At 36.6% G+C, this 12,379-nt stretch overlaps 1 protein-coding gene across 6 annotated transcripts in view; it reads left to right on the forward strand.

The window, feature by feature from the left end:
- The window catches only part of PER2 (period circadian regulator 2), a 51,264-nt gene that overhangs the window by 16,673 nt on the left and 22,212 nt on the right, over positions 1 to 12,379 (forward strand). For 5 of the 6 annotated variants that reach the window (XM_068405915.1, XM_068405912.1, XM_068405916.1 and 2 more), the window contains 8 exons: positions 801 to 1,275; positions 1,863 to 1,931; positions 5,029 to 5,183; positions 5,708 to 5,829; positions 7,439 to 7,640; positions 9,204 to 9,255; positions 10,638 to 10,780; positions 11,123 to 11,201. In XM_068405915.1, the coding sequence (XP_068262016.1) occupies positions 902 to 1,275; positions 1,863 to 1,931; positions 5,029 to 5,183; positions 5,708 to 5,829; positions 7,439 to 7,640; positions 9,204 to 9,255; positions 10,638 to 10,780; positions 11,123 to 11,201 (1,196 nt within the window). In that variant the 5' untranslated portion in view covers positions 801 to 901. Of the gene's footprint in view, positions 1 to 800; positions 1,276 to 1,862; positions 1,932 to 5,028; positions 5,184 to 5,707; positions 5,830 to 5,894; positions 5,914 to 7,438; positions 7,641 to 9,203; positions 9,256 to 10,637; positions 10,781 to 11,122; positions 11,202 to 12,379 lie in introns of those variants that run through there. The other variant, XM_068405917.1, reaches the window with a different exon arrangement.

A 12,379-nucleotide genomic window follows, 5' to 3' on the forward strand; every position in this document is an offset into this window, starting at 1 on the left:
TCTTCAGTATTAGTCTGTTCTTAATCACTTCTGTATACACTCTGATTTTGAGCCTGGTGCATTAGAATTTGCTTTAAAAGCAGGGATTTTTTTTGTTTTGTTTTAAGCTTACTTTTCTAAACAATGCAGAATCCCACCCACCCACCCAAATTATTGGTAATCAGTAGATAAAATTATTCTCAGGCTTATTTGTGTCGTAAAATTTTTGCTATTGATAAATAAGCATGTTTGTGTACCGCTTCCCTGTTCCTACTGTATGTTCAGTCTGCCTACCTACGTGGCTCTTGTACAAAGAAAGAAACAAAGAATTAGTCAAAATGGCAGAGCTGGTCTTAAAAGAAAAAATCAAGACTGTGTACTTAAAAAAAACCCCAAACAACCTCCAAACAAAGTAAGGAGTCCTCTGATGGCTGAATGTTTATCAGGGTAAACTGGAAGCCAGGGGAATTGTTTCACTAAAAATGATAATAGCTGTTGTCCACATCCAGGCAGTAATATTGTCAAGTATTGAGCAGGAGAATAGAAAACAACTGAATATTTAAAATTTTAAGGAGTTTTTCATGTTTATTCCACTTCCTCTTTTTGTGTGTTTTTTTACTAAAAAATAAATGCCTTTTTCACAATAAAACATTGCTAGATTTGCGATTCTAATTAACTTGAACTTTTCACTGTTGTAATGCTGAATATATTAACTGTGAATATCATTAACCACTTTTAATTTCATCAGACAGTGAGAATTTCAGTTTGCCAGCGAAGACAAACAAGAAAATAATTTTTTTATTCCTTCCCTTCTTCCTCAGATTTGTGGGTCTGTACTTCCAAACAGAATTTGTACAGAGAGAAAATTCTGAATGTGGCTTGACTTGCTCTTGATCTTGGCAGTGTTTCTAATGAGTGTCCTATGGACTCTATCAAGTTCAGAGGGTTCTACTCTAGCACTGAGGAGCAGAACCCTGAGCAGCAGCCTGGTACCACTGAAAGCATTTCTTCGTCCTTCTGTTTAAAAGAGCAAGAGAAAATGAGTGATTATTCTGGACTTGCAAATAACCATAGCCAGATGATTGCAGAAGATTCAGAAATTCAGGCAAAGCCTGAGCACTCTCATGAAGTTCTTCAGGAAGATATTGAAATGAGCAGTGGATCCAGTGGAAATGATTTCAGTGGAAATGACACAAATGAAAACTACTCGAGTGGGCATGATTCTCATGGCCATGAATCTGATGAAAATGGGAAAGATTCAGCAATGCTCATGGAATCTTCAGACTGTCATAAAAGGTAGTAGCTAATATTAAATAAATTTCACTTTTGTTTTTGTCAGTGAAGGCTTTTTCCATTTGAATCTAATTTCTGAATAATAACTACAGTATAAAGTGTATCTTGAGATTGAAGCTGAGTGTTCTTTTTCACTAGTTAAGTTGTACTCTTGTATGATGTAAATTGTATAATATACTATAATTTGTAAAGAGAAGGTCTCTAGTGTTCCACAGGGCCAGCTTAATTTGATTCTTTCTTCTCATTATTGTGTGTTTAATTTGCCTTATTTATATTTTTTTATTTTTAACCAACTTCTACAATTGTACATCAAAAAGTGTCAGTCTGGTTTTATGTGTAAATATGCAACTGTGCTATTTTCATGTTGTGAATAATAGCTTAGTGTACAGAGCAAAGCTACATTAAGAAGGACCTTCTTAGACAAATACGTAACAGCTATAGTTTCCATTTGTTGTACCAGGCAGAAGCTTTCAAAGCTTTTTTCTTCTAGATAACCAGTCATTAATAGGAAAATATAAAGCTGAAATGAACTAAAAGTTCTTTTCTTACGTTTACTAATATTAACCTCTTTCTATTTTTTGTTATTCTAGTTCAAGCTCAAATGCATTTAGTCTGATGATTGCGAACTCTGAACACAATCAGTCTAGCAGTGGATGCAGGTAAATTAATCTGCATATATTTTCGGTAATTTGCATGTATATAATGCTAAATGCTGAAAACTAAATAGTGTTGTGTTTTGGTTATTTGTTTTGGCTAAACCTGGAGGAGTACACAAGAAATCTATCTTTGATTCTCTTCCTGTCCGTAATCAGTAGCGTATCCTATTAACCACTTGGTTGAATTAGAGCTTTTTGTTGGAGTTCCGTGCAAGTTGTGCAATAACCTTTCAAGTTATCTTACTTTGTTTTGATTTGGTAGCTTAACTCTGTAATTTTTATTGTTGTCGTTCACTTCAAATATTGATTCAGCTCTAGTGTGGTTTTTTAAGCTTTTATTTACATTTTCTGCTCTTCAGAATTTAGTCTGAAGCCCTTGCCTGGGGATAACCTAGTAGTGGTTTAACATCAGAATTCACCCATTGAGTTGAGTGTGTTCTGATGTCCAGATATCATCTGCCTCTCCTGTGTTCCATTCACCAGGACTGAAGCCTCAAGTCTGTAAGGATAAACCAACATCAGCTACAGGAATCCCTCTGTATGAACTCTGCTTCTGACCCTCATAGCCTTGAGAAACCTGGTGGCATTGAAGGCTCAAATCTGGACACTTCAGAGTGCCCTACTGTACTTGTTCAATGTTTTTGAGTCAGCTTCTGATTGGGAGACCAAAACCTGATCCTGAGCAGATCAAGGATATCTAGCTATAGCATACCGATGTTAAGACCCTTATCTACATATACCTATCTGAAAGTTTCTACCTGATGCAGTTGCTAGAGAAGTGGTAAATTAAAATTATTCCTTTGCACCATTTGGTGCTTGATGCATTTATTCTCTGTGTCTGCCTTGCAGGCACCTGGAGATCTTGTTCTGTGCTGTATTTTCAATTGGAAATTGTGTTCTGGAGTTCATGTTGCTTTTAGTGTGAAAGCCAGAGTGAACCAAAGGCATTTCTTAATCTTCCTTTCCCATTGATTCAGTTTTCTTCACTGCAAGATTTTGTGAGGGGTTACTTACTACAGTTTTTCTGATACCTCTTTATTTTAAATTTCATTAATAGCTCTCTGCTCAGAAATAAATAGGAATTCAGATGGTACAGTGTTTTCTACAGCTGTCAGGCACAGTGCTAGAGGATTACAGAGCAGAATCCAATCATCTTTTTGGAATGGGAGACTGAGGATATCTAAAGAATGATCCTTAAAGAGAAGGCTAAAAAATATGCTGATAAGCTATAGGTTTAGTCTTCGATTAAAAGACTTCTGGGCTTTGGATTCAGTATTGGCACCGACCAACTACTTAGTTTAATATCTGTAGGTACCTTTACAGTTCACTGACTACATAAAGCAAAATGGAAAGTTCCTGTCTTTATAGAACTTGCTTATTCTGTCCTCTGCAAGTCATGCCTTCCCTGTGGTTGGCTACTGTGCCTGATGCTACTGATCTTTGGAAAAACATTTTTGAGTTGTGTAACTTACTTTCCAAGAAGGCCCATCTTCTATATTTGCTGCTGCTGCAGGCTAATTTGGAAAGGTTTCTTTTCTTGCAAAAGAATCTGGACCACTCTTGTGAAGCATACTCAGAGTACAAAACCAGCAGTATGCTCAGCTATTTCATAGTCTTTTCCCCCCACTCTCTTCCTCCCTACTGCCAGCATAGAGGGTTCTTCTATTAACAAGGCCCTGTTTGATTGCATCAGTCCAAACTGTCAAGCCATATTGTAGGTGTGATTTTGATATACAACATGAACAGAATGTTTCCCAGGGGAGTACTATACTCCTTTGTCTTATCCCTTGCCATTATTCCTCAGTACAAGATGACCACTGATTAAGTGAATGCTATGTTTCTCATAGTACAACGTGATGTAAGCAAGAACAATGTGCATTCTCTAGTACAAGCCAGCTTTGTCACTTCCCAGGCATTTTTGGTGAAATACACCCAACACCTGTCAGATGATTGATCTACCTGAAGAGCTTTTCAAACTTCCCAGAAAAATGTTCAGAAATCCTCTTGAAAATTACTTAGAAGCTGAAGCCACTTCACTGAGCACTTCAGACAGGGCAGTGCAGTTGCCAAGACCATTGTTTCTACAGTGCTTCTTAGGATAACAACTTAGAGACTACTAGCTATGACAGTCACCTGTCACATTCCTTTTGATGGGAAAGAATTTATTTTCAGGAAGGTTTAAGAAAAGTCTAGAATCCTCTTGATTGTTGTGACTGATTAGCTCTTAAAATCTACTCTGATGAGAAAGAGAAGGTAATTTTTCATTTTAACTGCTTCCTACCCACCTGCCACCCATCTTTGTCATCCTCCCCCTCCCTTCCCTTACCTCCTTTTCTCTTCCTTTTTGATTTTGTCAGCACCCCTTAATAAGGGGGAGAGATATCAGGAACTGCACAGGCAGGCAATAATTTCCTGACGTTGGCACTGATATTTTCTGTAGTTTGACCTTCTACACTGAGACAGCATTTCTAAACGTGCGCCTGAGAAATGTGAATGCAGTTTTTGTCTCCAGCCTCCTCTGATTCTTTACCCTACATATTTAGTCAAGTTTCCTTATCTTATTTAATGTATTGCCATGCTTAACTGGGATACATTGTTCCAAGGATTTCTCCATTTGTTAACTTGATGCTCTCCCACTGCCATTCCCTTTTCAGGGACCTTTCTTATGAGAACCTGCTCGAACAGGAGGTGAAGACTTGAATGGACCTCCTGCTTTGCTCCTTTGAAGTCCATGAACATTTCTATGAGTTTGAATTTGAAAGGAACTAAGGAAAATACCACTAAAAAGGGAGAGGGAGACTGTGGCAAAAAAAAAGTTATCTGGTGCTTGGGTATATGGTATATGTCCTGTTGTACATACAGAGTACATTTCACGATAAGACTTCAGGTGGTGGTAAATCTTTCATTTTAAATGGTTGTAGCTAACTTAAGAATTATTGTATGTTCTCAATGTTGATACTAAGTATTGGAAAAATTGATGTGGCTAGCTCTACAAATTTAGGTACATGACAAGTGTCAGAGTATCTTTGGGCTTCAGTGAGGATGGTGTGGCACTTCAAGCATTCAAATGACGTTTTATTTTTTGTCTTTAATCTTACAGTAGTGAGCAGTCCACTAAAGCCAAAACACAAAAGGAATTACTGAAAACATTACAAGAGCTGAAAGCTCACCTTCCTTCTGAAAAGAGAATTAAAGGCAAATCTAGTGTCCTAACGACGTTGAAATACGCCCTTAAAAGCATTAAACAAGTTAAAGGTAATAAAGTATGATACTACCTAGATAATGCTAAATTGGATAAAATTAAACATTTTAAATAGGAATTTTGTGGTTGTCTGTGTAAAGCTAAGTTTATTATGCTAGAAAACTTACTAAGAGGTTTGAAAACCAGCAGATATTTTAATGGTGTTCCCATTTGTTGGATCTGTTAACTTGTGTTCTTTTGGGAGTTAGAGCAGCTCTCTAGATGCTTGATACTTTACTGATACTTTGAGTTAGAAAATTAATTTGAAAATAATTTAGTTTCATACTATTTGAACTGTCAAACAGACCAAAATACATGATCATGCACATGTGGGTATATTAAGATGGGTAAACTTATTTGGGTTACTGATGAGGAAGCTCTACTGAGGAAAAACTAATTTGGAGTAGTACCTAGATTTCCCAACTGCCCATTCTGTGCTTATGCCAAAAAAGATTTTGGCCATTTACTGCTTCCAGGATGGATGTTTATCGATGAGATTTTTAATTCTGAATATAAATTGTTTGATGTTCTCATGTAGCCAATGAGGAATATTACCAACTGTTGATGATTAATGAATCCCAGCCTGCTGGACTCAACGTGTCATCTTACACAGTGGAAGAAGTTGAGACTATAACCTCAGAATACATCACGAAAAATGCAGTGAGTATGGTGACCCAAGTCTACAGTGTGTATAGAAAATGTTTTCTAGAACTGGAATTCTCAGGCATGCCTTCTTTTTACAAGGTAAGAGTTGATAGCTCGGCCAATAAGCTGAAGAAGCTAGCTTTTGCCTTCCAGTGTATGTTGAGTAGAAACTCTGAGCCTTCGCAGACTTTGCCAATAGCACCTGGATCTAAGCTTTTTGCTGTTAGTTAGGTGGGAAGTAGTAGTAGTCTAAACTCCTTGGTCCTCTGAATTGTACCTCGCGCTTAGAGACGATGGTGTGACGTATCTCAACATCAGGGTGATATAATGCACTGTGAGACATGGTTAGTTTTAATTTTAGAACACCTGCTGAAGTTGGAGTGTAACTCTTTCCAAATTTTAGTCAAGGCACACTGTGAATCATTTCAGCTTATCCTTATTAGTAGAGGTTATCTGATGTTTCACCAGTTCTTTGTGTTAGTGTGACTGAAAAGTGATGAAAGGGTTGGAATCACTGTGTGTTGTGTCCTGTTCTGTGGAATTTGTCTGATCTTTGCAACTGATATAGGCTTACTGTGTGATCCAGTGGTACTGTCTTCTCGTCTAGATAAGAACAGCTATGACGATCAGCGTAGTTTTTAGCAGTAAAATGACAGTCCAAATGATTTTTTTTTAATTATTTATTTTCCACGTTCCCAGTGTTTTAGGGATATATTATGGAGTCTTCAAAAAATAATTTCGTCTAAACTTATTGGACTACTTTCTACCACTTTTTTTTTTTTCCTGAAGCGTCTGCCTGAATGTATGAAGTTCTGAAATCAATAAAATAATGGCAGGATGGGGGATGTTCCCTAGCTTGAAATGGGTGGGTTTTGTTGTATTTATGAATAGTAAAGGTAGCCCACAACGTAAAATAAATAGGAAGTCTAGAGTACAACTGAGAACTTAAGCCAAATATCATAAACATTGTTCAATTGATCTGAAGCATCTGAGTTTGTGAAACCAGTGTTCTGACGACAGCTCTTAAGTTTGTGTACTGTTAGTGGATAGAGCACTAAAGGTTATGACGCAGGAAGCTCTTCTGTGTCAAGAAGAAAAACAACATGAAATGTTACCAGTGGAGTGTGTGTATGCTCGTGTGGGACTTTCCACCTGTCTACTCATTACTTTACCAAGTGGTTTAGAGGACTTTTTTTCATTTTGCAGTGGATGGACAAGCTAACGTAATCAGCCTTTCACAAAACAGCTGAATTTCTTGAATGTAAAGTATGCCTGTAAGAAGTACAAGGAAAATGTGCAGTTTTGTAACTGGAAGCTCTTTAATTCTTAATTCATAAATTCATTCTGCATCATAAAATTTTAGGCAGTGATATTTAGGGCTTGTAATACGGTAAGATGCTGGTGTGTTATTGCATTGCTCAAAAGAGTGTACTGTCTGTGTCTGCTTCATAAGCGGATTAATTTTATTCTATCGCTCCCTAAACAGATGCGTTTTAACACTATTTCCTTAATTTTTATTTTGAACCTATAAATGCTTTTATATATTAAGTGTTTTTCTAAGAAACACATACTGGATTGAAGAACATTTTAAACTGTCTAAATAATTTGAGATTTTTTTTTTTAGGATATGTTTGCTGTAGCCGTTTCTTTGATTACTGGGAAAATTTTGTACATCTCTGATCAAGCTGCTTCTATTCTCCGCTGTAAGAGGGGTTATTTTAAAAATGCCAAATTTGTGGAGTTCTTGGCACCTCAGGATGTCAGTGTGTTCTATACTTCTACTACCCCATACAGATTACCATCATGGAATATTTGCAATAGAGCTGGTGAGTAGTCTCAACAGCAGATGTTTCTCTGACCTTCTTTCAGTCATGCTAGTGCAAATACTTGAACTGATTTTTAATATCCTTCCATCCTTCTCCATCACTTTTTGAGGGTGTAACACAGATGCGTTATTAGAAATCTCTGAACAATACTAGATGTATAACACTTTTATAAATCAGCAAGGCTTGTCTGTTGGCTAGAAGTCTTCTGAATGTCATTGTTTGTTGGTTCTCATGCGTCTTTCGTTCAAATGATGAAAGAAAACAAAATAGGTATTCATGCTGAATAGTGGGTTTGCTTTCTGCTTTTACTAGCAATCAAATGACCACAGTTTTTCCTTAAAATTTCTTCAGATATAAGGGGGATAATATTCTGCCTCCTTCCTTTTAAAATGGTTGTGATTTGAATACTGGACACCTTGATGACAGTGTAGAAAGATGTACTTCAGCTACGATCACTGTGCATTTACCAAGTGTAATCATGTCTCTGTTTTTTTAGCCTTAGAAAAATGATGTTAGGCATGCTAATGGTGAAGGATCGGACATCTTAGGGCACTTGATATTTGTTTGTGGGAGGATTGTTTTACTAGTGTAGCTACAGCTATTAGGAATTGAGAAATGGCTAGCAACTATTTTAACCAAACAATAGAAATTCAAGGTCTAAATGTTTGAAATTCCAATCCATTCTATACTAAGTCCATTAAGTTAAGTCAGAGTGTGAACCATATTTAATCTGAAAAAAAAAAAAATTAGCAATAAATGTATACTAAGTAATACATACATAAAGTAGGTCGGAAGGGACCTTGTGAGGTATCTAGTCCAACCTCTGGCTCAAAACAGGGTCAGTGGTGAATTCTGACCATGCGATCATAATTACAGTTATTATTCAGTTATGCATTTTTTTTTTTCCTGAAATGTTTTCTGTAGTTTTGTTATGTTTGTGTATAGCTTCAAATTTCAAAAATGCAGTAAGTGGAACTATGCACACGAGCCCGTGTATCAGCTGCCATAGAATATAATATCCAAAAGTATTGCACACTGAGGCCTTTGAAAGACCAGAGCTTGCCTTGGAAATCAGTCTGTGGCTACTGTGGAAAAGGAGGGAAATAGGCTTAGAAGTTGAAAGGAAGCCTTCATGAAAAAGACTTTTTTTTGGGGGGGGGGCGGGGCGCGTATTGGTAAGTAGATTTGATGATCTAGCTGTCCTAGTGCCTTTCTAGGAAAAAGGTCCAATTTTAGGGTCCCAGATAATAAAACATTTTTGGTCAACACTATAAAGTACAGTGGAAGAGCTGATAAGAGTAAACAGCTCAAACTGGAGAACTGTTTAGACGTGTTTTTGGCGAAAGGCTTAATAAGCGAGCAGCTGTGATTCACATGCCAGACTCAGAATCTGAGTGGTGTTCAGATTTAGTTGCTTATGAAGTACATTGTTTAGCAAATATATACGGAGACTTCAGGGAACATAAACTTTTTAAAGAATTCAGTGGTTATCACTTAAGGAAAAAATCTTGTTTTACCTATCATAATCTCATAGTAATTTGTAACTTGTTATGAAATTTCTAGAGTCTTCCACCCAGGATTGCATGGAAGAGAAATCTTTTTTCTGTCGCATCAGGTAAGACAACAATATTGTAAAGCTTAGTGTTATGTTATGAAACCATCCATTACAAAAGTATTTGACTTGTATAAGAACCATATGGTGTGTAAGTTTATTACTTTTCCATAATGTGAACATAAGGCAAAACATATGCATGTCCTCTAGCTGATTAACTCCTAGAAGCTACAGAGAAAACTGCAAAGTGATTTCAGGAAGTTGCATCTTAGAAGTTAATCAATGTGAATATTGACCTTTGCACCATACAAGAAGCTGATATGGTATCTCCTACTGCTGTGGAAAGTCTCAGTTCATGTTAATTGAACTGTTCTGTTCAGCACCTGCTACAGAGCCTCTTTCATTCTAGAGACTAATGTCTAGTCTTAAATTTACCTTAAGTGTCCTGTAGAGAAAGCTACATGAGGGTAACTTGACTTGTCTCTTTTTGCAGTTACTAGATGACACAGTTCCTTTGGTTTTGCTTTTCTTCCTTCTTTTCCTTCCCCCACTCCCTTTAGTTGCTTTTATTTAGGAAATACTGGCTGCTTACTCTGTGTTCTTTCTTGTGCAATTTGATTCCTTGCTGCTTATTGCCTCTCTGGTAGCATTTCTGAAAATGGATACTATTGCTTAATTACTTCTGGAGTAAATAAATACTTATCATTAAGGTATGAGTGAACTTTTAAACAAATTAGAGACAACGCACCACTCCAGAGCATTGGATTGGATGTACTTTAAAAGTACTGCTGGTGTTACTGTAAACTTTTTTGTCCAACTAACATTGGTTCCAAAAGTTTTGGTTTTATAAAGCTGTGCTGTTATAAACTTATATAAAGTTTATATATAAGGAAATATATATTTTTTTTGTCACTGTGTAAATGGTTGTTATTTTCATTATTATGGTTTGGATTCTTATTACGTAAAGAACTGTTATTATAGGTAAGAACTTCTGAGTCTTCGTTCTTTTTAAATCGGAATAAAAATTGAGTAAAAGAAGGTCTTTATGTTTAACTGAGGGGATATAGCAGTCTTCATAAAATACAACTATAAATTCATTCCTCTAAAGGGTATAATGTCACAGGTTAAGATTATTGGGTCAACAAAATAACTTGATCTGTCATAGGAGGTGGGTTTTTCTTTTTCCATCAAATTTCCGGTTAAAGCAATTTTTTTCAGGCAGTAGAGAGGACAACGTATTCTTTACTGCCATTGGTATGCAAAGGATGCCATCAGAATTAGGTTCTCGTCTACCAAAAAAAAAAATTCAGAAAGTTAAATTACTGGGTGCTATTTTAGGAACTATCATGCAGTGCTTGTGTCATGAGGAGGTGACAATAGATAAATTAAAACTTTGTTTAGCATAAGATGAATCTGTAAAGTAATTAACTCTGTTTAATTATTAGTGCGGGAAAGGAGCGTGAAAATGAGATTTGCTATCACCCATTTCGGATGACTCCTTACCTTATCAAAGTGCAAGATCCGGAAATAGCAGAAGACCAGCTTTGCTGTGTGTTGCTTGCAGAAAAAGTACATTCGGGTTATGAAGGTAATCCTTTGAATGTACGAAGACTAGTTTGGTGTCCTGAAAGTAAGAACTGTTCTGTGTACTGACTGCTATAAGAATTTCCATGTGCTGTAGCAAAACTGAATTTCAGCCTAAGAAAGCCAGCTATATGATTATTGTCAGTGATCTCAAGTTCTGTTAAAGTGAAAGATAATAGATTCTGTTCACTGCCCTTGCTGAGAGGCTGTGAGCTCACAAGCTGCTTTCCTGTATGCTCTTAGACAGGCTTTTAGACTTTACTCAGTATTTAATAGAAACATGTAGCTTGAAGTATTTTGTGTGCAAAAACCCCTACTTGTTAATCGGCTTTTATTTTTCTCTCAGCACCCAGAATTCCTCCTGACAAAAGAATTTTTACAACTACGCACACACCGACCTGTTTGTTCCAGGATGTAGACGAAAGGTAATTACACAAAATATTTTTTTTTTTAATTTTACTGATAAGCAAGCTCTCCAGTATCTTTACAGATATTTTTAGGATTTAATTAAATAATTAATATGTCTGTGTGGGGTTAAAAAATTCTGTGACTACTGAAGAGTGTTTAACCCAAGAAAAGTACATCCCCCAATTTTCACTAAGCAGGAAAACACATTACACTGTGGTGTTTAAGTGGAAAACTGTTCGCCTGCTAACATCTTGTTCTTCCATTTCTGTCTGGGGCAAGTCTGGACATAAATTCAATGAATGAAACCCACAGTCAGGAAAATTCCTGTGCTAACAAACATTACTTGTGTAAAATTTTTAGTTTGTGTTTTTTTTAAAGTTTGACCCAATTAATAACAAACAATGTGCTGCTGTCACTTTCTGCTGGCCGAGATACAACTAGAGGTGTGTCTTTTAAATGCAACATTAGATCTTTAAAAAAAAAAAAAAAGATATTCTGTGTTCTCAGTTCAAACGACAGTCTTCATAGTGCTTGCTGTTGTTGTCTGTATACAAAAAACTGCTCAGATTGTACTGGCTGAAGACTTCACATTTCTTTGACAATTGTGGAAGCTGATGAGAGTAAGTATTCACATTTCAGAGTAGAACCAAATATGCCGCCTGTGATCTTAAGGCATACACAGAGGCTCAGGAACTAAGGTGTAAACCAAGCTTTCCTTTAGTCTTCTGCATTACTTTTGCCAGGGACCTTTCAAAGGATGTTCAGGTGATTGAAATGTGAAGCCTATGAAAAAAATGGCAGATACTCCTTCAGAGTTAGGAGTGTACTTGGCTGAGGAGGAAACGATAATCTCAACAGGCTTTTAAGGGCAGGGATGCACTTTGGAATATCATAGTGTTTTGAAGACTTGACTTGAGAAGAAAATTCACTTGTTCCTGAGTTGAAAACACAGGCTGCCTTTTCATTTCCTTTCGCTTCCTCTTCCCTTGTTTTACTTGATATTTTCCTCATGATGGTTTCTGATGTGCAAATGCAGGATTTTATTCTGATTTTTTTCTCATTAGTGAAAAGTAAGTTGGCTGCAATAGTAACATATGACTTCTGAGGTTCTCCCCTTGTCTTGTTTTTAAGCATTCTAAGAAGGCTAAAATTTTCTTCGTAGGTCTAGATGGGGAGGATGTCTGCAGACAGAGTA

The sequence above is a fragment of the Nyctibius grandis genome, chromosome 8 (assembly GCF_013368605.1).
Source record: "Nyctibius grandis isolate bNycGra1 chromosome 8, bNycGra1.pri, whole genome shotgun sequence".
Taxonomy (NCBI): domain Eukaryota; kingdom Metazoa; phylum Chordata; class Aves; order Nyctibiiformes; family Nyctibiidae; genus Nyctibius; species Nyctibius grandis.